General features: G+C 43.4%; 4 protein-coding genes across 18 annotated transcripts in view; 2 read left to right on the top strand and 2 right to left on the bottom strand.

The window, feature by feature from the left end:
• inpp4b (inositol polyphosphate-4-phosphatase type II B) overlaps positions 1 to 3,687 on the top strand; it is a 90,272-nt gene extending 86,585 nt beyond the window's left edge. For 7 of the 12 annotated variants that reach the window (XM_040185633.2, XM_040185635.2, XM_040185636.2 and 4 more), the window contains 2 exons: positions 2 to 156; positions 1,512 to 1,702. In XM_040185633.2, coding sequence (XP_040041567.2) covers positions 2 to 156; positions 1,512 to 1,686 — 330 coding nt within the window. In that variant the 3' untranslated portion in view covers positions 1,687 to 1,702. Of the gene's footprint in view, position 1; positions 157 to 1,511; positions 1,703 to 2,829 lie in introns of those variants that run through there. The other 5 variants (XM_040185634.2, XM_078109105.1, XM_078109106.1 and 2 more) reach the window with 1 other exon arrangement.
• An 802-nt stretch (positions 3,688 to 4,489) lies between these two features.
• On the bottom strand, positions 4,490 to 8,528 carry il15 (interleukin 15). Of its 2 annotated transcripts, none has more exons than XM_040185400.2 (6): positions 8,272 to 8,528; positions 7,509 to 7,591; positions 7,151 to 7,247; positions 6,887 to 6,931; positions 5,132 to 5,284; positions 4,490 to 4,938 (listed from the first exon to the last, which is right to left on the bottom strand). In XM_040185400.2, the coding sequence occupies exons 1-6, from the start codon at positions 8,338 to 8,340 to the stop codon at positions 4,837 to 4,839; spliced, it is 549 nt and encodes a 182-aa protein (XP_040041334.1). In that variant the 5' UTR covers positions 8,341 to 8,528; the 3' UTR covers positions 4,490 to 4,836.
• Positions 8,529 to 8,635: 107 nt separating this feature from the next.
• znf330 (zinc finger protein 330) lies at positions 8,636 to 13,679 on the bottom strand. 2 transcript variants are annotated; one of them, XM_040185641.2, is made up of 10 exons: positions 13,282 to 13,679; positions 12,716 to 12,893; positions 12,596 to 12,615; positions 12,426 to 12,496; positions 11,855 to 11,931; positions 11,428 to 11,554; positions 11,212 to 11,316; positions 11,031 to 11,077; positions 10,379 to 10,496; positions 8,636 to 9,870 (listed from the first exon to the last, which is right to left on the bottom strand). In XM_040185641.2, the coding sequence occupies exons 2-10, from the start codon at positions 12,833 to 12,835 to the stop codon at positions 9,605 to 9,607; spliced, it is 951 nt and encodes a 316-aa protein (XP_040041575.1). In that variant the 5' UTR covers positions 12,836 to 12,893; positions 13,282 to 13,679; the 3' UTR covers positions 8,636 to 9,604. The 2 variants fall into 2 exon arrangements, with proteins under 2 accessions (XP_040041575.1, XP_040041576.1); XM_040185642.2 differs by having other exon boundaries at positions 13,166 to 13,343.
• Positions 13,680 to 13,857: 178 nt separating this feature from the next.
• Positions 13,858 to 25,186, top strand: rnf150a (ring finger protein 150a). Of its 2 annotated transcripts, none has more exons than XM_040185640.2 (7): positions 13,858 to 14,898; positions 19,044 to 19,192; positions 19,958 to 20,029; positions 20,316 to 20,398; positions 20,503 to 20,599; positions 20,712 to 20,922; positions 22,686 to 25,186. In XM_040185640.2, exons 1-7 carry the CDS (start codon positions 14,445 to 14,447, stop codon positions 22,802 to 22,804), a joined length of 1,185 nt encoding a protein of 394 aa, XP_040041574.2. In that variant the 5' UTR covers positions 13,858 to 14,444; the 3' UTR covers positions 22,805 to 25,186. The 2 variants fall into 2 exon arrangements, with proteins under 2 accessions (XP_040041574.2, XP_040041573.2); XM_040185639.2 differs by having other exon boundaries at positions 18,942 to 19,192.
• The last annotated feature ends 201 nt before the right edge of the window (positions 25,187 to 25,387 follow it).

Raw genomic sequence — 25,387 nt, 5'->3', positions numbered from 1 at the left:
GATCTGCCGAAGGTTAAATGGCATCAGGTTTACCAGCTGTAAAAGTGCCAAAGACCGGACATCCATGTCTGTCACACTCGAGCAGTGTGCCCTCCTGCGTGATGAACACCAGCTCAGCAAGGACTTCTTCATCCGGGCTCTGGACTGTATGCGAAGGTAAGACGGCAACAGAAGATTCTATGAACTTATTATGGGTGCAAGTTATTGTTTTTCCAAATCTCAACTCACGGAACTAAAACAAACCTCACGGCTCACTGCTAAATGAGGCAAATGATTTTAAAGTATCGTTCTTTAATCCACGGAATAGACTTCTGGTTAGAAAATAACCTGCACCTGCCACTTGCATGTGTGCAAAAGCTGACACCATCATCGCAAACATCAAAATACCTTTTGTCTGCACGTTCGATGTGCCAGTGTAAACATCTTCGCCTCGCCTTTTTTTTTTTTTTTGCCTGTCTTGGTTCAAAGGAAACCAGGCATGTATCATGCTCCGAGGACCCTGCTGCCTTTAATGTTTGTGCCGGCAGGGTAAACATTTGCATCTGCGTGTATCCTTATAAGGCTGTCTGTGAAGTTTATTCCTGTGGTGCTTGTGGTAATGACCTGTACAGCCCAGCTGATTGCAGTTGGGTCAGATTGACCCTATAAGAAGCTCTATATCTCTATATATCAATATTGCTGCACAATGCTGCTGCGGTCTAATGTTATCACGTTAGTAAGTCATAGTCCCCGTCCCCTGCACAGGAAACAGGATGAGCTGAAAGCGGAAAGCCTGAGGCTTATAAGACGAGCTGCACCCAACCATGGATTAAATGGCAACAGCAGAAACTTTTTATGTTTTACTGCACGTGATGGCAATCTGATGTTGTTACACAACCTTTTGGTTTGTTCATGTAGCTTTCAGGTATGTGGCTGGTTGGTATTGGGCTTGATGTATTATGTCTCTACCTGCAGGCATGTGCTTGTCTGCTTGTCCCTAGTTCCATTATCCACAAGAGTTAAAGATCCAACAAATAAGATCTCAGAGGGGAGCAGTTTCACTCTTTGGTCATTATGTTTTTTGTAACGCTCCAGAGAGCTAATGAAGCGACATACAGTAAACAAACAAATCGGCTCGACCAGATGCAATGAAAACACACGGCCGAAGTTGAAGATGAAGCAATCAGAGGCCGCGTTTTCTACCTCCTGTTCCATGTATTTGCCGGTAATTTATTTAGAAGAACCATGTCTGTTTCTTTACCTCGTAAACATTGAAGACACACTCATCAACAATAAAACACACACACACACACAGCGCACGTTGTGAGTCTGTGGCATCGCCGGCTCCGCTCATCGCCGCCTGCCTGTCTGTGGCTCTTTTGTCCAAGTGGGTCTTCTGGTAACAGCCTGGCATCAAGTGATCATTCCTGTGCTAGAAGTCCCCCTTGGGACGGCAGCGCGACTGTACTAACCCCCCCCCCCCCCCCCCCCCCATCCCTTGATCTGTTGGTTCTCGCTCCATTGTGGCGCAGTCGGCTGACGCAGGGAGACGTTGGGCAGTGGGAGGACCCCGAGGCTGGCGGCCCGACGGACAACAAACCTGCGTCGCGACACTTTTACCCCATCGCCCTGCTCCTCGTTAGCTCGCACTTACTGGTTGTGTGGCTCATTTTAAGTCTCGTTTTTCTGCTTGCAAAATATCAATAAATTGCTGACAATGCCATCCCTACTCGCTGCTTTTTCTGTGTTTGAAGGTTCTCCTTTTACGCGTGGTGGACCTGGTTGACTTTCTCACCCATGGTCTGCTTTTTATCAGGAGGGATTTAGTAAGGCTGTATGCTTTCGGGCGATCTGTCTCTGACCGTGAAGAAAATAAAAAACCTAAAAAGAGAGATCACAAAGGAACTCTTTCATTCACAAAACCGCCCGCAACTGGTTTTTGGATTCGGAATGGTTCGGAATGATTTGGCTTAGGGATGACGCAGGTATTTACAGTGGCAGGACCAGCCAAACCACAGTCAATGATGAACGAGCAGCTTGCGCCACAACCGGCTCATTGGGCGTTTCATCATTCCGGCGTGTTTGCGACTGGCACACCGTCTCTACGCCATGCGCCCCAAAACACCGTCAAAAGCATGAACGTTAACCTAAAATCCAAGTACAGCATTTAAGTGCCGCGTTAGATGTACAATGAAATGAAGAGTACCCAGAAGCAGCAAAAGCAAACTTCCTTTTCACGTTTCTTCACGCTATACCACGTCATTATTTGAGCTCCTCGAGATCAACTGAACTCGATGGCTCGATGTGAAATCTTCCCATCTGCGGTTCCTCGAGGTCAAGAATGAACAAACCTTGAGGACAGTCGAGCTCAATGTTGTGACTCGTGAACCAGCGCACACAAAAGAGATGTTCGGAAGTTATGAGAGGGGTCTGGAGATCTGGTCACAGATATGATTATTATCATTTCTATGATTGATCCACACTGACGTCACCGTGACACACAATGGAACGAGACACTAGACAACTGTAAACTGTTTTATTATGCACCTTCTTTTACTTCACCAACTACACACCCGTGAAAGATTACACATGTATTATAGTAGTTACCATTCAAATGCGTCATGCATGAATTCTTTTTTTTTTTTATTCATTGTTTTATTCAACTATTCCAACAAATACTCAATTCAATAAAACACATTAGTATTTTGGTACGTCCTTTTGTTTAGGGACAAATTTAAGTCATATTTTGTGTCCATCATTATCATTTCAACTCATTCATGTTTTCTCATGTTGTTTTCATTTCCTTTCTTCCCCTCATTCCCTTCGCCTTTTTCGTTTTTTGATCACCAGAGAAGGATGTCGGATTGAGAACGTTCAAAAGAATATTAAATGCAGGAAGTATGCCTTCAACATATTGCAGCTGATGGCCTTTCCAAAGTGCTACCGACCGCCAGAGGGGACCTACGGTAAAGTCGACTCTTGAGGAACTAAGACACCACACAATGTTGATTCATTATAAATGGTGGTGATCGTTTGTAACCCAAAATAACTGAGCTGGATTTTGTATTTTCCTGATTTGTGTTTGGTTGGATGTGTTGATCCAAGGGGGAATTTGCCAAATATGTGTTATTTGTAACTTGAACGCACTTTTCTTCATCCATACAATTGCTGGTTAAACTGCTTAAAGTCAGAAGAGAGATCGTTACATGCAAAACGTACATGCAACAGTGATTTTTGTGGTATAAATACTGCTCTCCACAATGACTAATGTTCCACGTTTGGACGTTCTGTTTTGAAGTTTTACGTAGTAAAAGAGTTCTGCAGTTTCGTATTCATGCCTAAATACTTGCTATTTTGCTTTTGACTGAAGCCTATGTTAAATCTTCCTCCTTCCTCCAGCTTTTTCCAGAATAATTTTATACTTCAAGGTACAGGACACAATTTGTATATTTAACCAGCGTTTCTGAATGCAGATTATATTCAATTATTTATTTTTGTATTCTAAAATTATTTTATACTTAAATGGTTGATACCTTGGACTGTAATGCATGTTTGCAGTGTTAAACATCGGACATTTACAATTTCGCTATTGTGTTGAAACTAAATTAAAGAATGGCTTTATGTGGATGTCTGAAATTGTGATGTTATGCACATTTTATATCGCTAATGTGCATTTAATTGGATTAAACTACTGAAGTGTACACAGTATTATGATCTGAGGCGTGTGTTGCATTAAAAACATTCCCAACTGGCAAAATATATTCAAGTAACACACCAATAGATGAGAATATTATATCATCTTTGTCTGGGCCAAATACTGATCTGAACAATCCACCAAATATTTACATTTTGAGCATCAGTTACCTAACGCCTGTAGTCTTATACACAGGTTTACTCCTTCAACAGCATCCCTGGTTTGCTTCGATTTACAGCATTACCTTTGTGTTTTAACGGTAAACCAGGTCCAAAACCACTTCTCTGTCCTGCGGCCAAGAATACTCTTCTGTCTTGTCTGTGGCCTTCTAGAATGTCTAGATGGACAACTTCCCATCCAAGCTGAAGTTTCCCCAACAGCTGACCAATCTGAGACGTGATCCTGCTTCATAGATTACAGGCCGTTTGCTTAATATATCAACGCATTGCCGGCTCAAACACCGGCTCCCGGTCCTGGATTTAAATACGATGTTTAGAACCTTGTGTCATTTCTCTATTTCCGAGCGGACAGCCAATGGAGACCAATGGAGAGCGCTCCCTACTCCGCCAAACTAGTCGTTAATGGTAATGCATCAACAGACCGCAGTCCTGGAAAACAAACACCAACTCGGGCAATGTGACCAATGCCTCAGGAATGAACAGAGTGAAGCTAACATGGATTTCATGAACAGCTGTTTTCAGTTTGAATTCCCACAAACAAAACTTACTAAAAGTAAAGCACAGTTAACTTGAGGTTAAGATAAAAGGCTAAAAGAAATGAGAGAGGGAGAAACTATTGTGAGGACACAGGAGTTCATTAGGAATATACTGTATAATAGGTTTCACATTAAGTAGTGTTTAGCAGTGAGCTCGATAGTAGTTATACATACAATAAATGGTGCTACTATGCGCTGTTTCCTGGGAATTCTTTCAGACCTGTACAAGGCAAAATGCACAGTGACTTCATGTACAAAGTTATAAACAATCAATGGCTTAAGATGCAGTTATATCATTCATTTAAACTCATATTTTAGAATACAGGACGATATACTTTGTCACATGTTTTCAAGGTTACGGTGCGATATTTACAAAACATAAACCGACACAATTCTTTACAATTTTTTACAAATACAAATGTGTAGCTTATACTGTAGTTGAATCACATTATGTTTGCATGCTGTTCAATTCTTGCAAAAGGCTATTGAGTCTTTCCATGAATACTGTAATATTCTTAAGTGAGTAGGCTTCACATGGTGGACAGTCAACCTAAAATTCAAAAGACACAGAAAACATATGTTTAAATATAAATAATAATGCATGGAGAAAATATAAATAAATGCTAATCTCATGTAAAATGACTAATGTGTGAGTCACGAAAAGCTTTGTTTGCAGAGAGGAACAGCGTGCAGCTCCAATTGTTATGCGAGTGTGACGGCGACTTATGTTAAAATGGACTTACAGGATACGCCGAAGCCCCGTTGTCAAGGTCAGGCAGTCGTTCGTTAAAGTCCATGACACAGTGTGTTTTCGGATTTTCGGATCCTACTTCTTCGACGATGACCATCCTCAACTCCAAAATGTAACATTTGAGCGACATCATTTTACAGTTTTCCTTGGGGTGAAAGAAACAAACAAACAAGAAGTCAGATGTGTTTTTTGTAGCTGATATTAACACCGCTGAGGTAGAAACTTCCACATATAACGTGAATTCTGCTTTAAGTTTATACATTTTTAGTAGTGCCACTACTTTCCTGGCTGGACAATCATTTTGCTACACAATTAAACAGTAAACATGTGTTTGTTATCTATGGCATCAGCGTGTTACCGGAGTTTGCAACATTCTATTAACAAATTCCCTTAAAAGCGTGAAACTAACAACGCGTCTGCACACATAGTGGTACTTCCTCGCCATATGCTGCTTAGCCCATTTATTCTCACTGACTTAAAGCCCGAAAAATGCTCCCAAATAATTCATTTGCAAACCCGATTAAGGAGCTACAGCCGTATAATCCCAACATTTAGCGGGTATTATGTTTTCCATGTTCATCTGAGTTAGGGGCCTAGAATTAGAGCTCTACTCATATGTTTAAAAAACGGGCCTTGTAGTAGTCGACAGACGTCACTCAAATATGAGTGAATGGAGCATTTGTTGGGGCCTTTTTATTCAACAATGGGTTGATACATATTTTCACATAGTGACTCAATAAACCGTGACAAAGGTCGCTGCAATGACGGACTCTGTCACCCGAGGCAATGGTAATTAATTTACCATTTAATGGTAAAGGTCTGTGACCGCCAGATGTGTCAAAAGTATTCACATTTATTACTCAAGTAGAAGTACAGATACTATGGTTTAAAAAGACTCCTGTAGAAGTTGAAGTACCAACTCAAGCTTGTAAGCAAGTAAAAGTATAAAAGTACTGGTTTCAAAACTACTTAAAGTATACAAGTAAAAGTAATGTAAGAAATCCCATTAAGGACAAACTCTTAATGTGTAACCTCGCTCACACAACACGTCAGTCCGTTACAATGTGATCCAAAGGTGCCTGCAGATCATGTGACCTGTCGTTGGGACGGTGGAAACATGGAGATACTCAGAGACACGACAAAACAACACGTGTATCTGACTTAAACAGATAAAACCACAACCCATTTTCCAGTGACACGAGTCACACACACGTTGTTCGCATTGATGAGGTAGACTGCAGTGTCTCCCCCAGGTTCATGGGGGGGGGGGGGGGTCGCACCCCTGTTTATAATGATGGGAAACACTGAAGGAAGAGTGTGAGGAAGAGGAGGAGGAAGAGGAGGAGGCTCCATGTCGCTAAATACCAACTTTCCACCGACCACTTTTCCCACCCGGTGTCTGGATGCTAAATGTTTATACTTCTCATCCAACCACAATCAAATGCACTCTGTCCGCGTAGCGCCACTTATCGAGTTTTTTGTGTTTGTGTTTTTGAACTACGACAAGGCAGAAGTAACGAGGCTGTTTTTAAAATGTAAGGAGTAGAAAGTACAGATATTTGCGTAGAAGTAAAAAAGTCGTCTGAAAAATAAATACTCCAGTAAAGTATAGATACCCAAAATTTCTACTTAAGTACAGTAACGAAGTATTTGTACTTCGTTACTTGACACCTCTGGTGACCCCCCCCCCCCCCCCCAACCAGGCAACAGAGACAATGTCAGTTCATGGTCTCCTTCTGCTACTTACTTTCACCTCATTAGCTGACGGAGCATATAGCATAGCATCTGATTTCTAAAACAGGGAGGAAATAAAACATGGATTTTATAATCAAACAAGCTTTTGAATGTTTAGAAATATTATGAGGAGATCAGTAGATAAGGATAAGGAACAGGAAATCCATTCAACAGAGGAAAAAAAATAAGCGTTCTACATCTGGTATAAAACAAACACTTTTAGCACAAGTGGCACAAACATGAATTAAATGTAACTGTATTTGATACCTTCTCTCACCTCAATGGCTTTTTTCAGATATTCTGTTCCCAAGCAACTCTGCAGATGTGCTAATTTGGCAGCCCCGGGAGCAGCACACGTAGATGTACTCAAGAGGCTTTAAGAGAATGAAAAGACACAAATTGCAGTATATTACCCAAGATAATGTGGTGTCTTTTTGTTGATTTGAGTTTGTTCTGCATTTATAAATGGATGCGCAATATCTGGTCACTGAAAAAAATGATTTCATGCACATTTACAAACTATCCTTTATTGTTATTATTTGACTTCACTTGTGTTGGCCAGTGTGCTTTTTCGTCTTCTTTACTGATCATATGGCCTGTGTTAGTAAGCATTTGGTCACGCATTGTATGCCTACCTCAGAACTAAGAAACAAAGCCAGACCTGAGGTTTGTGACTCTCTTGGAACAGGTGGCAGGTCGACCGCAACTGGAAACCTTTCTGGAAAAAAACACATTAAGACAAACGTCAAGCTTGAAGGAATCGGTTTTCAGAAGAGTAGCAGCAATTAGCAACTTGGATATGCAGGTACAGTTGTGATCAAACGTGCAAAGATAAGACCAATTCAAAACAACTTATTTATTTTTTATTTAACTAATGCAGGTTTTCACAATAAGATCAATTCTGCCTGATAAGTATGTCAACATTTTTCACGTAAGGATGATGAATTCCTTATGCCTGCTTATACTAGTCTACATTCGGGTATTACTTTATTTTAATTACTAACTAGAAACGGAGTACTACTGGAGCGCACACAGTATAAATGCGCGAGGTGCTCGCGCCTCGCCAGGAAAACTGAAAGTGAAACCAAGACCCAAAAAAAAGCTACTGTTGCTGCCGTGTTTCAACCAAATAAACACGATCTCGACAGTTTCGCCGACGGCACCTAAAATGTCTCCGGTGCACGCACGTGGAACACCGAGTGGTCACACCTCCGATCATTACGCACGGATTCGTTTCTGCGCTTTTGAACTTTGCTCGGCTTTCTGTCTTCTAAAAAGGACAAATAAAAACTCACTATTACATCAACAACCCCTAATTAGGCTCCGGCCTGGTTACACGTCTCCCAATCCCCCCCTATAAACGCACACACGCTTGCGCGCGCAGTTCGGTCGCCTCACCGAGGGCAGGTATCCCGGCTGTGAGGCTTTAACGAGGATCTCGGGGAACACCGTCATGAAGTCCGTCATCTGCACAGCGGAGCCACGAGGCAAGACTACATCCCTGCATTGCAGTCCAGTGGTCCACGTCCAGCGGGGAGGGTGGAGTGAAGGGGGGTTAAGCGCGAGATGAGAGTTATGGCGTTCCAGATGTGGATCCAGTTACCCGACTTACACGCACACACGCCCTGTCCTTGTTGGAAGTTCACTCCGCCTCCGATTCGTCACCTAATGCTCCCGACCAGTGCGCGTACGGGCAGCTTGTTGCACATATAAACAGTTTAGCCAGCACCAAAAAATTTGACAAATGACCACTCAAATGATGTTTGGGGTTTGTATATGTTTTTATTCAATAGCATTTCTAACACAAACGTGTCACCACAGACGCAGCGGAGGACACAAGATCGGAGTAAACATGTTTTGATAAGGAATCCAGATACCATCAAATGCAGGTGACTTGCTCGGCAGAACAGCACGTATTACAGTAAAGACCTGGGCTGAATTTACCCGCCGCGCATATTGACTGCCATTTTCAGGATGCACACCACAAGTAACAGGAAGAACAGATCATTATTATTACTATTATTCTTACGCATTATTGGGCTGCGAAATGGGAAGTGCCGCTTTAATTCCAGAGCCGTGACAGTACGGACGATCAGCAATTTAGAAGTGATCCCATGTACACATGAGTAATTCAGCTGGAGGAGTTAAATGTGGCTCCCAAGGTGCATTTCTGTAAGAACTAAGTAGCCAATGGCCTTCTGTTATGTGCCACTAACCTTTTCTTAAATAATGTCCAAAGGTTCAACATTTTCGGTGCAACTGAGGCTCGTGCATGTCGTTGTCTTTAGAGCCGCCTGCTGAGGCAAACGCGATACCTCCGAAACAAAGTGGGAATAGTTATTGAATCGTAACACATTTTTGGCATTGCTACACTATCGAGGACTTTCTTGGTTGCAAATCATTCAGGAATGATTTTTACCTAAAGCTAATTCTAGCCTTCGGTTCTCCAAATGCATCAATCCAGATCCCTGTGTGTAACAAAAAAAAAAAAAAAATCCCGTAACGCCCGTAAACTTATTTTGAATTTGTGGATCATGTAGATTCATGATCTTGTTTATTATCTTTGTTGTATCCGGTTCTTGTGCTGCTGTTTGAGGGGGTCTTATAGAAAAAACATGGATATTCCTCGTATTACGTAACTGTACTATTATCAATAGGGACTGACTCGTACTGACTTCTGACCGAGTGAACATCTGCCGAGGCTCAAGATGGTTTTTGGGACTTGCGCAGCTCAGGCGGCCCCGTCCAGTTTAAGAGCAGCCACAGAGCCTGCAGCTTTGTCCTCTTCTTCATCCTCATCCTCATCTTCCTCCTCCTCCTCGCCATCGTCTTCATCATCCTCGTCGTCGTCGTCGTCATCATCCTCGTCGTCGTAGTTGTCCCGCTGGCCGCCTCCGGACGCCAGGTTCTTCCAGTAGGCGTCGTAGCCTGACGCCCCGTCGTCGTCGTCGTCATCGTCGTCGGCACCAGCCTGCCGGCCGAATTTCAGCGTGCGAGCTGCAGAGAACGCGGAGGGGAAATGAACTCAGCTTCATTTATCCGGGAGGGTGATGCAACAATAAAAAGCCACCCCGAGACTTTAGAGATCGGGGAAGTGTTTTACAGATGCGCTGCGGTTTAGATGCATTTCATCAACGGTGAGTATTACGTTGGACTCAGTCGGTCCTTCTCTGGTATCATCGTGGCATTCGGGTCACAATGCTAGGCTTCGGTTTTAATTCTGTTTTAAAAGTTATTAAGCAGCGTTTTGGTGCCTTTTGGTCGGATGCTGCTCTCATACATTCTGTAGTCAATTTGTCCGTATTACAATAAGTAAAAGGAATTAGTGAAACGTAAAAGTTGAGTAGAAAAACAGGAACCAAATAATGATTTGTTTAGCACACATAGTCTCAGAGGGGACAGGCAACCGGTTATTTTTAACTTTTACTGGAGATGAAAACCTGATTAGGAGGGGAATCGAGGCTGCTGCCATTTCCTTTTGTGGTATAAATAACTTGAGACTCACTCGACATGCTGAGGTCTTTGGTCTCCTGAGTCTCGTGTCCACACTTCGGGCAGGGTGGGGCTTTGCCTTTTTCCTGTTTGAACACTTTACTCTTGGCATGGTCGTCACAGTAACAGGCCTGAAAGGACACAGGTGGATTGACGTTCAAAGCAGTACATGGGAATGTTGGTTGCACATACGTGAAATCCATTGACTGTTCAGGCTTGTTAGACAAGTAATGTCATCCCCCACGCATGTATTTACCGCAACATATTCTTTCTCTTTCCACTTTAGAGCTTCCACCCTGCTGTTTATGGAACTGGTTTATGGGATTAAAAATAAATTGTTTGGTGTTCTTCCTAGACAAGCTCATTATCCCAAATACTAACTGATACCTCCAATCAGTATGAAAGAGGAATGATTACCCCCAACAATAACTGTTTAGAATCTAAATATGGGCATGCATGGATTGTTTTAAGATAGACATTGTGAACATGTCCTTTAATCAGATTTGTTGATGTGGCTTCTTAAGAAAACCATTGTGGGAGGTAGCTGATAAGATGGGCGTGGTTTTACAAAAAGAAAGTCCTTGCTGCTGCCGTAGGAGCAGATTAAATCTAAAACCAATGACCTCCCTCCACTTTGTCATCTGGAGTAGGAAATGTTCCCTCACCTTACAGCGCAGGCAGGAGTGTTGTCCCAGTCGATTACAAGAAATACCTAAGATGGGAAGTGTAAAGAATCACGTTCACTCCAGTTATTATTTCATGAAAGGAATAACTTACCCTCCACTTTCCACATGCTGCACAAAATAATAATGATTGACATTGCGAAAGCCAAACCCCATGACTCACACTTGTACGTTTCCGCCTGCAGGACCTGGCAGCTCGCTTGGTGCTCGAATTGATCATCCTCACACAAGAAGTTGTGGCAAAAGGAACAGCGGAAGATTCGGCCTCCTATTCAGGAAGTTAAAGCGTTTAGCTGAACGCCGGGGTGACATGTGACAGGGAAGAGGTGTGTGCGGTGTTGGGTGTGGGTGTGTGGGACGGTGTGGGGGGGTGTCCTACCATGATCCCAAACGGCGCGGTTACACTCTATGCAGTCCGCGTCAGTCAGAGGACACACACAGGAGTGAGTGCTCACACACTTCCTGCCGTGGCAAACCCAGGCCTCACAGAAGTCACACACTGCTCCCTTGTGGTTCACAAGAAGGTTACAATGGAAAACGTTAACGCAAAGTTAAAGAGCACAGTTGAGACACTGTATGTGACAACTAGTAAAAGTTCTATTCTTTGTATAGAATTGTTTCTATTATGGAATATTTCGTTCAGATTTAAGAAATTGCTGAATGCACAATCGCACACACACCTAAATTGAAATATTCAACATGTTAATGAAATACAAATACATTATTTTGAATATTACCAAGAGCTAGTAGTGTGGAAAGGTCAGAGATAAAAGAGGCTGCCTGTTGATATCAGTGCAGTAACGTACCACCATGGCCATTCCAGTGGCGTGGATCCCAGGATGTTTGATGACACAATCTGATGACTTCATGCACTTGGTTTTGCCTGACAACACAAGCAATAAGCACTTCATAGTTTATTACAGTGTAACAAACTATTCTGAGCCGACATCTGAATCATTTAGTCGTGATTATAGCTGCAGTCTGCCATTTTTCTTTTTTTATGGGTGACAGTACCCAGTAAGTACAATATTCGATCGTGCTGCCAACCCAGGTGACCTACAATGATTTCTCATGTTTCTTTTGTTCAACGCTCATGTGAATAAACCATAGTAGGCTATGTATCTTTCTGGTTGCACTGAACTGAAATGAACACATCACTTTCCCCTTGCTGAGGGTTGAGGATGCAGCACTTATTTATGCTTTTGCTTCACCACAGTGGACCTCTACATTTACAGCATCATTTTCTCTCATTGTCGGAAATAATCCTACCAGCATTCTTCATCTCAATCTGCAATCGACCTCCACTGTTGCTCATGAATAAACATGTGAAACAATTGTTGGATGAAGTAAACGGAATTTACTGTGCGGATTACTCACCACACTGAGCGCAGACAGGCAGCTTCTGCACCGAGTTGCAGAAGTAGCAGAACGCTCTATTCTTCTGCTTTCTACCAGGTGACACGACGAGGAGGGATGAAAAGTTAACCGGTTGACCAGCGGCACTTATACCTGAAATATTGTAATACGGCGCAGCGTCAGTCACTTACCTCTGACATTTGTCACAGTCCTACAAAAAGACAAGACGGTAAAGTGAGAGTATGTGAGCACTTGGGATGAGACACATGACGTGGGGGCCATGATGCGTGTTAGCTGCGCGAGCTGCGTACCATGTTAAAGTTGCACGGGTGTTTAGCCACATCGATGACATCGCGATTGGCTCTGGTCTGCTTCTCTCGCTCTTTGCGGCTCTCCGCCTTTTTCCGGGCGCCGGTTTTCTTTTTGGGCATGTCTGCTTCGAGGGAGCGAGTCGCCGCGCAGCTAGCGGCCGGTTTAGCAGTCGGACACCTGGAAGCGCGACACGTTCAGTCGGCTAACGCACAGCGACGATTCATATGGGCGCAATGACTGTGTTTCAAGTTACTTTACGGGTGTTGTTTGACTTCTGTTGTCAATACACACAAATGGAATATATATCGCTCACAGCTTCAACCCACCACGAGGCCGAACATTAGCGAATTACCATAGTTTATAACGTGTTAGTAATGTTGGCTAGCTGTTGAGCAGATACAGTTATTAAAACTGACACGTAGAATCGCATTGATGAATAAATACATTACCTCTAAATATAGCTTGTTGTTTCAAACATTTAGGTCGTATAGCAATTACTTCAACGATCCTGAATGTTAAATCAAAATGTCAATAAAATTGTAAGAGTGTGATTTGCAATTTTTACCGAAACAATCGGCACTGCCGAGTTTTTGTAGATCCGGTTCTGAACTATGTCCGTGCTGAAACATGCTACCGAGTGTTTGGTTCCTAGATAAAGATATCACGGTTTAATCCTTTTCTTATAAATATGTAGAGTGCTCAGTGTGGTAAACGCAATACACCAGTTACAGCTAGAGGCACGAAACTCTGAATGTATGCTATGATACGAATGAAAACTTCATTATTTCATCGTTAATATAAAACCCATTTTGCCGCTAAATACATCTAACCGATGGTCCCCATTCCTTACAATCAAATTGACGTATAAACACATTTGCCGTATATGCAGAATAAACTTTCTGGAAATGATTTATGTATTTATCTTAAATATGACTACTGTCAATAGTAATTGGAAAATACACCCGGTGAGGCGTGAAGCCCTTTGAAAAGCTCATAGTTATTTCAAAGACACAATTTCACTGAATTATTAGATTACTAATGTTTTATAGGCTCATCCCAACTACTGATGGTCAGAAGTGTTTCCATATAGGGATGGTCCGTTTTTAGGTTTTCGTAGATGCTGTATCTAATGTCTCATGAAGAATGTTTTTAATGATAAACACGTGAGACATTGTATACAAGAAATAGTAAATTGAATGACACAAAAATCAATTACAAAAACATAAACACTTAAAATGCCACTACTAATAACATAATAACACAATCGCTGGCAATCAATAATTAGCCACTGTGCCGCTGCCAGGTTTATGCAAAAGTGGATTACTTGATTTATGACATGTTTAAGTTTCTTCACATGCCACCGGGCGTTGGAGGCAGATTTGGCCACGCCCAAGTCACGTGTGGTTGAGCGGTGGGCCAATCCTGAGCAAGGACGGGAAACAGCTGACGGTGAACAACAACTCTCTCACACAAACACACACGCGCACACAGCGTCGCCTTTTCGTGCAAGCGTGTCGTTCGTGTAGTGGATTCCGCACGAAGCCCACAAACTACCGCACGGACACCTCCTGTGTGATGGCTGGCGTCGGGCTCCGGCTCACTAGCGAAGTTGACGTTTTTTGGCTCCTTCTGTAAAAAAAAAAAAAAAAGACCGACGTGGCGCGAGCCTTCCGAGGAGACCCCCCTCCACACGCCCGGCACCATTAACTCCCGAACCGAGCCGCAACCATGGCCGCGTCCCTCATCCGGGCTTGCCGCAGTCTGGCTCTCTCGACGTGGCTGTTGTCGTTTTGTTTCGTGCACTTGTTGTGCCTGGACTTCACGGTGGCGGAGAAGGAGGAGTGGTACACCGCCTTCGTCAACATCACCTACCTGGACCCCGTCACCTCGGAGGTCAAGACGGAGAAGACCGAGTGCGGCCGCTACGGCGAGCAGTCGCCCAAGAAAGAAGCCCGGGGTCTCGCGCTGGTGCCCTCGGGCCTGCAGGACAGGCAGGCGTGCGACCCGGGCGTGCGGTTCCCCCCGGCGCCTCTGAACACCGCCTGGGTGGCGCTGGTGGCCGCGGGGAACTGCACGTACCGGGAGAAGATCCGTAACGCGGCGCACAACAACGCCTCTGCGGTTGTCATCTACAACGTTGGCTCCGGCGGCGCGAACGACACCATAACGATGCCCCATCCAGGTAGGAAACGACGGAGGCCCGAGAGGCGCGCACCTCTGCAGCGGGGAGTTCTTCTTCTTAAGTGTTTTTAATGCGATTAACGGTTCTCGCTCCAACAGCAGCGTAGTAATCAGCTCAATAACCAATTAGTTTCATGTCGATATAAAAGAACACGGAAGAGCACAAGCAGATGGAGTGATAATTATTTGAGTGACACTCCTGCCATAAACCTCCTGGATTTTACAACTGTCTGTTGCGATGCCATTTATATATATATATATACATATTAGTTGTGCCACTTTGATCAACTTGAACACTCAAAACCTGATTTCATTGAAATGTCTAAATCGAGTTTAGTTGGGTTAGGGTTATGCCTGTACTGCCTCCAAACAGGGCTTAGAGTAATATAATCAAAAAGATGCATAAAAAAGATGAATCAAACACAAATACAGCAGCACAGAAACAGACAATTATTATTCACACATTATCTCTCTCTTTCTCTCCAAAAAAGAGCCAAACGAGGAGATGTTTGTCATGATCTGTGCATTGAAGAACACGGAAGGGACTTGTTTGATTTGTTTGTGGTTTATCTTCTCAAACTGGCAAACCCGGCAGGCCGTTATGCAAAGACGCGAAGCCTTTAATTGTATCATGTAGGTCAGCTGTACTCAGATTAGAATCCAATTGTTCTCTTCCAAGCGTGCAAAATTTGTGTATTTTACTTGTAGAGTTGAACTCTTGATCTCGACTTAAACTAATCAGCGGGATGAAATTATTAGTGACATTAAGAGTTGACTTTAAGACCTGCAGTAGCTGTGAGAGGAGCCGTCTGTGTGAGCCCTGACAGCGTGTGGCTGGTATTGTTTTCCCCCTGAGGGCCGGTGTGTGTGTGTGTGTGTTTGTCGTTGCAAAATGTCATGCTGGAGACGGAACACAAAGGCAGTTTGAAGCACTCGGCCAGTTGTTTACGACCCTCCAAGATGCAGCCACAAAACTTTACAGGCGTGTAGTTGAGATCAAAACAAAGGCCTGGTCCAAACAAATGGACCGGACGTAAAAGGGTTGTAGGATGTTTTTTACTTTAAGCCTCCCCAGCCCTGATGGGGTGCGGGGGGGGATCCTATTGCAAGTATACGTGTGTTTCCATTGGAAAAGGTGTGGCTTCGTTCTCCTTTTGAATTAACGAGTCCAAGGCCCCTGTTATGATAAGCAGGTCATTTGAATTCAATGCAAAACCTCAATGCAAAACCTCTCACATGAAATTGAAAACCGGGCTTTCCATGCTTCAAGCTATAAAAGGCATAAATATAAACTGAGACACTTTAAGTGACCGAAGCGGCGGCCGGGAGAGGTGCGAACAGCAGAGCTTTTAGAGAAGAAGAAGGTAACGCAGAGCACCGGGACCAAAGCACGAGTCCTGAAGTGTAGATTCAATTTGAGAGACTGCCAAAGAAGGAATGAAGCACTTTCCTGTCAACAGCCAACACAGCTGGGCTGTAAAATCCACGGTTGCCAGAGCCAGACGTGCCAAGGCGTAACTTGATTTTAACCCACACAACCGAGGCTGAGCGGGGTCGAAGGCATGACACAGCCAGGCCACGACCTGTGAGTGTAGTTTGGAAAGAGAGCAGAGTTTATACTTTAAACTTTTCCTGTCAAAAGTTTTCTACGATTAAGGGAAATGCATTTATTTACTTCCTTGATATAGTGAGTTAGCATACAGACTGGAATCAACTCAAACAAAAGCGTACGGATCACTATGCAGGTCGCTACGTGCCCAGACTCTTCCTTGTCTTTTAGAGCGGAAAACTTCCTGCAGTGTCCCCTGGTTGCCTGGTAACTGCTTAGCACAAATGTATGGGCATGGACGCTATTGCCCCACCAGGTTTTGTTTTCTCACACATTTTTGTGTTGATTAATGACCTTTTTAGAGCTGCTGGACGGAGCCCGGCTTGCTGTTCCCTCTTGTTTCCAGCATCATGTTCAATTTACAGATATGAGAGTGTTATCCGCCCTTACAAGTAACTCTCAGCAGAGAACGCTTCAGGTTTAGATTAGTACACGGTTGTAAATAAAGCCCCCGTCTGTTCATTCTTTAGTAATTTGTGCCTCAGTGTTCCCCTCCCTGCAGCAGACCTCTGTCAAATATATTGAACTGGGAGCCCTGAGCAGGCTGGTGTTCACTGGATTAACCCATTCACTACGTTCATTCTTCTCTGCTGTGACATTTTGGCCGACTGGGTCTGAAAACAGCAAGTTCAGCCTCATTGCACGAAGCAGCTATTTTTATCCGCTCTGGCTGCGTCACAGTGAAACGAAGAAGGAGATCCGAGTCGAGGCTCAGGGAAATCTTACATGTTATTCCATCTCCCTTTTTCCGCTGGCAATGAAGCAGAGGAGTGAGCGTACACGTGGGATTTGCTTCCAAGTCTACAGAGTCTTTGGGCCGTTGACGAGAGAGATAACGTGTTCTTTTCATCTGACAGTTGTTCCATCACGGTGATTTGCGCTTTGCAACATATGGTCAAACTAAAAGCATAAATCTGCAGGGCTGGCGTGCGTTTTTCTGTGGTTTTGCAAGATAAGGAACGTTCATGTGTTTACGTTGTCAGAGGTTCTCGAGAATTGATGTAAGAGAGAGGTGACATATCTCATAATTAAAAGAGAAATGTATTCCACCAACATGTTTACCCGGTGTAAATATTCACGTCGGTGGGAAGTGGAATCCTGAGTGAAGCTCGTGGCTGCTGAGCCCGAATACACATCGGTGTTGAGCAGCGTGTTCCCGTCTGTTTGCTGTCCAAACACAAGGTTTTGTTTCTCTCCGTCATTGTTTGTAGCAGAGTTTGCTTTAGGGTTTAGCCTCATTTTAAGGGAGCAGCCAGCACACATAAACCTGTGTGTGTGTGTGTGTGTGTGTGTGTGTGTGTGTGTGTGTGTGTGTGTGTGTGTGTGTGTGTGTGTGTGTGTGTGTGTGTGTGTGTGTGTGTGTGTGTGTGTGTGTGTGTGTGTGTGTTAACAGTTGGGATACTGCCAGCTGGATGACTGTGTCACCCTGAATCAGTTTTTTCTTCTTTTTTTCTTTTTATTTGGTGGATTCTAGCTATAAAGACGTGCTTTGTACCCAGAAAAGAAAAATCATTGATTTAAAAAAATGTCTTTAATTGGCAACAATGCTGCTTTTGCATATATTTGTGGGTAGAAAAAGTGAAAACATCTCTGTGTTTTTGACCCTGGCCACATAAAATGTAGCAGCTGTGCAGATCTTCAACAAACCTGTTACATAAAGGGATTTGTGAGTATGACAGCAATAACGCATTGCTGCATTATACTGAAAATCTATTGGATTCAAAGCCTTTAACTCCTCTGGAAAACATCAAAAGTCATATTTATCTTGTCCGAATTACCCCAGCATCTCATTTTAAAATAGCTCTGTGCTGATCTATTTTACAGTGCATGAGGATTTATCTGGCAGACTGCGCAGTAGAGCTTCTGTTGGGGGTTGCAGGTTGAACAAAGCCACTGTTCATGGTGACTGATGGAGGGAGCGAAGCGCCGCAGGGAGCCACTGGGACTCCATGAGGCCGCAGTCGTAAACATGCAGCAGAAGGAATATGATGTAACTGTTCCCGGAATCATCAACCGGCCGACGTACGGCAGAGGCTCGTGTGTCCCTATTGTGAAGAGACCCTGAGTTCTGTCCCTGGGCTGTTCCACCATTAAAGATAACCTCAAATAAACAAAAAAAGAGCTTGCCTGATGCTGAACGTTTGGAGAGGGGAATCAGTATTTGACGGCCGATATTTGTCACACAGCGTAAGCCATCTTTGTCATCTATACACTGCAAGTTATATGCATGCTTCTCAATTGAAAGCTTGTTTTTCTTTATGATAATCCTGGAAGGACACAGCACAGATTTTTATTCTAGTTAAAACTTCTCTCCAGGTGTTAAAACCCAAAGCCCAACACTGAGGACACGACTTCAGTGCATTGGACCTGATTCATCTTCTGAACATCTCCCCTGCTGAGGTCTCGTGTGTGTGTGTGTGTATGTGTGTGTGCAGATACAGGCGACGTTGTGGCCATCATGATCCCGGAGTATAAAGGCCGCGAGATTGCAGCCTTGCTGGAGCAGAAAATCATGGTCACACTGTACATCTCCATAGGAACCCGCAACCTGCAGAAATATGTGAGCAGAACGTCAGTAGTGTTTGTCTCCATCTCCTTCATCGTCCTCATGATCATCTCCCTGGCCTGGCTCGTCTTCTACTACATCCAGAGGTTCCGCTACGCCAACGCGCGAGACCGCAATCAGGTAGGACCGCGTGCACGCTGTCTAATCAAAGTATGACTCTGTGAGTCCGCGGTTGTTGTTTTTGTTTTTTTTGCCGCACGGCTGCGCTCTCGCTCTTGTAACCTGGCCCAAGCGTTTTTCCATCTGGTTTCTCCTTTGTGCGGTATAAAGGAAATGCCAGAAGCAGCCAGCTGGCCGAACAGGGACGTGGATAAGCATCAACTAACTTAGCGCTGTGGGCCCCGCGGGGCCGACTTCTCCTCAGAATGAATCGCCGCCTCTGACGTTTCTGCGACATCTGTAGTGATAATTTACTGTTGCGCTTGTTATAATAGGAGCCGGTGCCTTGACAACCATTGTTGGCGTTTTCACCATTCTGTTGATTAATGTTGTATTGTAATTGAAGCAATCTGCTCTGGTTGTGATTTCAGGGCAGCTTAGGAAGTTAACTGTTAAAGCCTGATAATGTGCATTGATTCTTACGTGTCAGTTCTCTTAATCGGGCGTCACGTGTTCCTCTAATTCTTCCTATAATACATTTTAATGTTTTAAATATGTATGAACCATCATTTTCTTTTTTGTTAAAAAAACAAGGGCAAACATTTCCGTAATTTTCTTTTTTTTCATTCATTAATCAGAGAATTCACATGTCCACAGCGAGGTGATGTTAAGAAATGTGATCTGATGTGTGAGCTGATGTAGACCAATCGGCAGTGTTTACTGTACATCAACAGACCGACAAGATGCGTGCATGCTGCTGAGTCACTGACCGTTTGTTATCTACAGAGACGTTTGGGAGATGCCGCCAAAAAGGCCATCAGCAAGCTGCAAGTCCGCACTATTAGGAAAGGAGACAAGGTAACAGTACACTTCAAAGCATCTTTGGAGTTCAAAAGTACATGACCATAAATGTCTAGGACATTATTTGAATCCTACAGTACTTATTTTATTTGCTATATGGATACATCCCTAAATTAGAAAATCTCGATATCCTCTTTTAAATCGCTTCTGCTTTTCTTGTCGTCTTTACATCGAAACACTTATTTTGTAGTGAAAGCTGCCAGGAGTTATTAATGTAGTTATATTAGAGAATGCATTTGTCTGTCCTATTTGTCTTTTCCATTTCTTTCTTGCTGTCTTCCAGGAGACCGAGTCAGACTTTGACAACTGTGCAGTTTGCATTGAAGGTTATAAGCCGAACGACGTCGTGAGGATTTTACCGTGCAGGTAATGTTTCCGTGCTTGATCTTAGTTTCACTCGCTGTAAACTTTGAATACTGGGTGTCTCTTTGTAATGTAGACAAAGTCATTATGCGCTCTTGTTGGGTCAGGCACGTCTTCCATAAGCACTGCGTAGACCCGTGGCTACAAGACCACCGGACGTGTCCCATGTGTAAAATGAACATCCTCAAAGCCTTGGGAATCCCAGTAAGTCCCTTTTATTTTTTGTATATTCTGTGTGGTGCACGACGTAAAACAAACAACCACTCACAGGATGCATGAGAGCGCCTCTAAAGACGAGACCTTTGCCACGTTGCAGCTCAACGCGGATTGTCTAGATGACGTTCCTCCAGACTACGGGACGCCCGTCGGCGGCGACTACAACAACCCCATCAGCGGCGCGAGTGAAGTGACGGTTAACGAAAGCTCCGTGGTTCTGGATCCTGCCGGCAGAGCGACCGACCCACGGCAGCTCCATCCGGGCGAAGACGCAGAACCTCGGGCGGCAGAAAGCCACAGCCTCGCCAGCTGTGAGTACAAACAACACACACTGGTTGCAAAGGTGTAAAGATGAAAAACGGCAGTATTTAGTTATGGTTAAGAGAATGTTATCATATATTATGTCTGTCTCCGTTATTTACCACTTCCAGCTTTGACTGTTGCCTGATTTATGGGATGTCCTGTGCTTTAAAATACTTCAGGATATGTAGGAGTTGACAAGACTTTTTGTCCCCCATCCCGTGAAAAAAAAAAAACTGCCTTTTTTTAATAGTGTGCCGGTTCTGGCTTTACTCCCCTTCCCTCTTGACATTTAAGGGGTTGAGTTGTTTATTCTGACAGCTTAATCAGGCCAGCAGGGACCTGGCCAGTGTTTCCTGATCCAGATACTTCTGAGCAACACAAGAGATATTAAGACTAACATTTTGTTTCCAGAAAGCCACAGCGTGACCCACATACACTAGAATATTTATATAAACGGTGGTTGTACACTTGAGCACCTTGTGGAAACGCCTATGAGTTGTTTCTTTAAACTGTAAAGACTGTTAAACATACGTGTGCTATTGGCACCTTATAGCATGAGCTTCGCATCTGAGGCCAAATACAAAGACATTTCCACATTTTAAATGTTTGGGGTTCAGATATAACACTTATTCTATGGCTGGATGAGGAGACGTATTTCTTTTTAATTTATTACTGTTAAACATTTTTTTGGAGGGGGCCGTCGTATCCTGTAGAGACGGTGAGGCCCTCTGAGGCACGTTTTTGATGTAATTACTCTTGCCTGTGGTTTTACTGCTGTTCCTGCAGTCAAGTTGCCGGGAGCGTATGGTTTATAGTTAAACGTTAATGTCGTGTTTCAAGGCCTGAAGGTGCAGAGTGTAACAGTAAATCGAAGAAGAAGTGTTTAAGTAACGAGAGTCCTTCTGCTCAGCCGTTAGACAACACACAACACTTCCACACCTGGAACAAACATGTCCAGACTCACTTCTGACAAGGATGGACGGACAAAGTTGTAATCTCTTTTCAACTGTTGGATGTAGAATATTTCAGCATTGTGTTTTGAATGTTTTTGTAATGATTTATTAGAGTTTTAAGCTGTTCAGCCACTGGTGTGAAAGGGAATAAATATGGCAAACGGTCAAAAAACAAGATTGCGGTTTTCTTTTGAATACCATGTTCTTAAATTGTGTGACACACTAAAACCTTAAATAGGAGTTGAGTCAAACAAATTTAAATATGAAGTCGTAGAATCGTTGTTGTTGTTTTTTCCTGCTTAATTTAGTAAGTAGACCATTAAAGATCAGTAAATGAGTAAGTAAGAAAATCTGAAATGTAATCATGTTTGGCAAAATTTCCAAACATTCACTGAGATATTTGAGCTTCTCAAATATGAAGAGGTGTTTCTTTTCTTTCTCGTTCTTGGATTATTCTTGTTCAATAAAAAGTATCTTTGGCTGTTAATCATGATATTGGGAAATTTATCGTAAATTGCTGCCCTTGTAAGTTTTAGTTACACCATCATGTAAACTGCACTTCAAGCAGTAGAGCAGCTCGCCACAAGCAGGGGATCCCAAAGAGATTAGTTAGTATGTTAATTAAATTGTATTTGTCACACGTTGCAGCACTATTGAGCCTCTAGTGACCATGTCACCGGTAGGCGGTTGGCACGGGATGAAGCCAACCTGTTGTAAATACCTGACTCATCACTGACATGTCGGGAAGATAATGTTTAACGCAAATGCAAAATGATTCTACCTTCTTTAAGGAGACACCTCCCTCTCTCCAACCTCAGGTGGGCACCAGCCTCCACCCGGCAGCGACTACGGCGCCTCTGTCATCATGGGCGTGGTGGTGGGCATGCCCGAAGTGGACCTTTCCACGGAGCCAGAATTGGACCGGGCCAAATCCTGAGCCAATGAAAGTTGAGACGAAAAGCATGAAACACAAAGAGGAGGAGGAGGAGGAGGACAAAAGCATGACAAAGTAACGGGGGACCCCCCCAGAGATCCTCCACGTCTTTGACCCCCTGGCGGAGGCGACTCGCACAGAAGAAGGGCAAATGAACATTACAACCTAGCAGCCCAAACACCCTCCCCCCTCCTCCCCCCAATTGTGTGGCCCAGTTTCTATAAAACGTAATGATACAATATGCATCAAACATTCATTTGATATGTAAAGATATAGTGGAGTAACGTCTGGCTGAGAAGAAAGGGAGCCGAAGTCCTCTGCCCTGTGCTGACATTTCCAGTCCAGTCGCATGTGTATTTTTTGTGCATGTGAGTTCGCCCCACTCAAAAGCCCATCCAGTGGTTACAGCTGATTACACCGTCCTCACCAGCGCCGATGGCCCCGTCAGCACTGTTCTTCGCACTGTTCGCTGCCAGCCAAAATCTCAGCCGTTGCCATGTTGAGAGTCTTGCAGGTTGAATAAGGCCTAATACTGAGTTTACCGGTGAACAAAAAAATGTTTCTAAAACGGTGGCTGGACACAATTTAAGCAGTATCATTAAGGTCAGACTGTAGCTTTATTTTTGTTTTATTCCCTTGAAAACTTGAAGCACGGGTCTTTAAGGTCCATGTGGTCATGTGACATTCAAAGAGCCCAAATGTGTATGCACACGTTACGCTGAAATCACAGAATTTTTAAATGTAGCGGTTTTTGCGAGACCTTCAACGATAACCTACTGAATATTCCAACACCAAAAACAAGGTAGATATTTCTGCCCTTGAATTTGACAATCATAGCTTTCCACAGGCAGTGTCACCCGCTGCCCCACTGAGACTGCTGCTGTTTATTATCACAGTAAACTGCGCTTGTGATCATCTGGCGAGGCTGGTTGTCGGTGCGGGATCCTGACACGGTGCACATACTGGACACAAACCGGTCTTTGTTGGATCAATTGAGAGGTTTAGTTTGTAATTAATCCCCTCTGAGTCAGCTCATTTTGCAAACCTACATGCATCGAGACCTCGATAATATCTCCGTAATAAAGCACCTCAGCAACATGGTGTCTCGAGAATTTGCAGGAAAACACCAGCTTAGTGTGGGAAAGTTGCCAAATCGACGGAATAAAGGTGTATTTTCAAATGTAGCTCGCACTTCGACTTCTGTGGCGATACTGACTTCACATTCATCGTCTTTTAACGTTTTTTTTGGTAGAATCCATTCTTCTACTTTTCTTTTTTTGCCGTTGTCCTGCCGATCCCCCTCCTCATTACTTTTCCAATAATGTCAAATTGAAGCAGATCAGTGGAATCTACTAGTTGATTTGTTATGTTTTGTCTCACATTCCTGTCAACTTGCACACTAAAGAAGCACAGACCAAGTCGACGGAGCCAGTGGAAACTGGCTGGTTTTCTCTTCCTGTCATGGTTTCCATTATATGCTGCCGTCAGGCACTTCATCATGCACTCTGTTATGTAACACACACACACACACACACATGTCCACAATCCTCTGTTTGGGTTGATTGTTGAAGGATTATTGAATGTACGGGCAAATATTTGATTGTTTGTTGAGCGTTTAAAGCATTTAGTTAGAGCGTAGCTTCTTGTCTGTAGCAGCTTTATACCGGAAACACTACTTTCTAAATCACATTAAAGTAAGAAATTAGAATATATAGTTTTACCATGAAATACTGCCTCAAGTGAGACACATTCACGAATGTACATTTTTATTCATTATCCATTAGACGAGGCCGTCTGTCTAAATATCAGGTGTAGGTGCAGCTATGCATCGTCTGCATTGTGGAGGATGTTTGTGATTCTTGCCAGCGCATCAGCAGACCTAATGGGACCGCACAACACACAAGATAATAACTGCTCTACTTGTTTATGTCAACACTTTATGTTGTCCTCTTGTCCCTCACACACACACACACACACACACACACTCAACTCAATGTATTGTACACGCAATGTTGAGTAGCACATTATTTCATGTGTCCGCAATTTCCTGTTAACTGGTAGTTAATCAAAGCTATCGTATATTTCATTTCCTTCTCTGGTCCCATGTGTTTTCTTCCTTTTTGTGTAAATGTTCCTATATTTCAGTTTAAGCTACCGCAGAATGAGGAGACTTGAGGAAGTCTGTTTTTATTGTTCACCTTTTGACAAATGGGGACTACGGTGTTAAATACAGCACACAACTCAGTTTCTTGCCTATTGTATACGATTGTGATCTTTTATCTGTACTATTGTGCGTATAAATGGGGAGTATCAAAATATTGTATACTATATCCAGCAGAAATAATGGCATTGCTATTTTGTAATATAAAAGAATTGTAAGTATGATTTGTCGCTCTCCTTTTTTGTACCATGATGGACATGTAGGAATGTCTGATTGTGAGTTATGATGAATTGAAACCGTTTTTTTAAGCTTTGATAAACAACAAAATGCCTAATATAATTGATCCAGTGGGGAAGTTTCCCAGGGATATCTACGAAGGCCGTCATACAAAAGGTTTTCAACAAGCTGCCACGCCATTCACCCTT

Source organism: Gasterosteus aculeatus, chromosome 9, assembly GCF_964276395.1.
Source record: "Gasterosteus aculeatus chromosome 9, fGasAcu3.hap1.1, whole genome shotgun sequence".
In the NCBI taxonomy this organism is placed as follows: Eukaryota; Metazoa; Chordata; class Actinopteri; order Perciformes; family Gasterosteidae; genus Gasterosteus; species Gasterosteus aculeatus.
The sequence above is the reverse complement of the archived record's forward strand: the minus strand, read 5'-3'. Positions and strand labels throughout refer to the sequence as shown.

Bases quoted from the DNA above. Each gene is read 5' to 3' on its own strand.
- il15 (XM_040185400.2), bottom strand. From the start codon at position 8,340: ATGACGGACTTCATGACGGTGTTCCCCGAGATCCTCGTTAAAGCCTCA. The intron at 7,592-8,271 runs GTGAGGCGACCG...GTTTTTTTCCAG, and splicing joins AGCCGGGATACCTGCCCTCG to AAAGGTTTCCAGTTGCGGTC. The intron at 6,932-7,150 runs GTGAGAGAAGGT...TCCCTGTTTTAG, and splicing joins ATCTGAAAAAAGCCATTGAG to AAATCAGATGCTATGCTATA.
- znf330 (XM_040185641.2), bottom strand. From the start codon at position 12,835: ATGCCCAAAAAGAAAACCGGCGCCCGGAAAAAGGCGGAGAGCCGCAAA. The intron at 12,616-12,715 runs GTACGCAGCTCG...GTCTTTTTGTAG, and splicing joins ACCCGTGCAACTTTAACATG to GACTGTGACAAATGTCAGAG. The intron at 12,497-12,595 runs GTAAGTGACTGA...GTCACCTGGTAG, and splicing joins GACTGTGACAAATGTCAGAG to AAAGCAGAAGAATAGAGCGT.
- rnf150a (XM_040185639.2), top strand. From the start codon at position 14,445: ATGGCCGCGTCCCTCATCCGGGCTTGCCGCAGTCTGGCTCTCTCGACG. The intron at 19,193-19,957 runs GTAGGACCGCGT...TGTTATCTACAG, and splicing joins ACGCGCGAGACCGCAATCAG to AGACGTTTGGGAGATGCCGC. The intron at 20,600-20,711 runs GTAAGTCCCTTT...GCCACGTTGCAG, and splicing joins TCAAAGCCTTGGGAATCCCA to CTCAACGCGGATTGTCTAGA.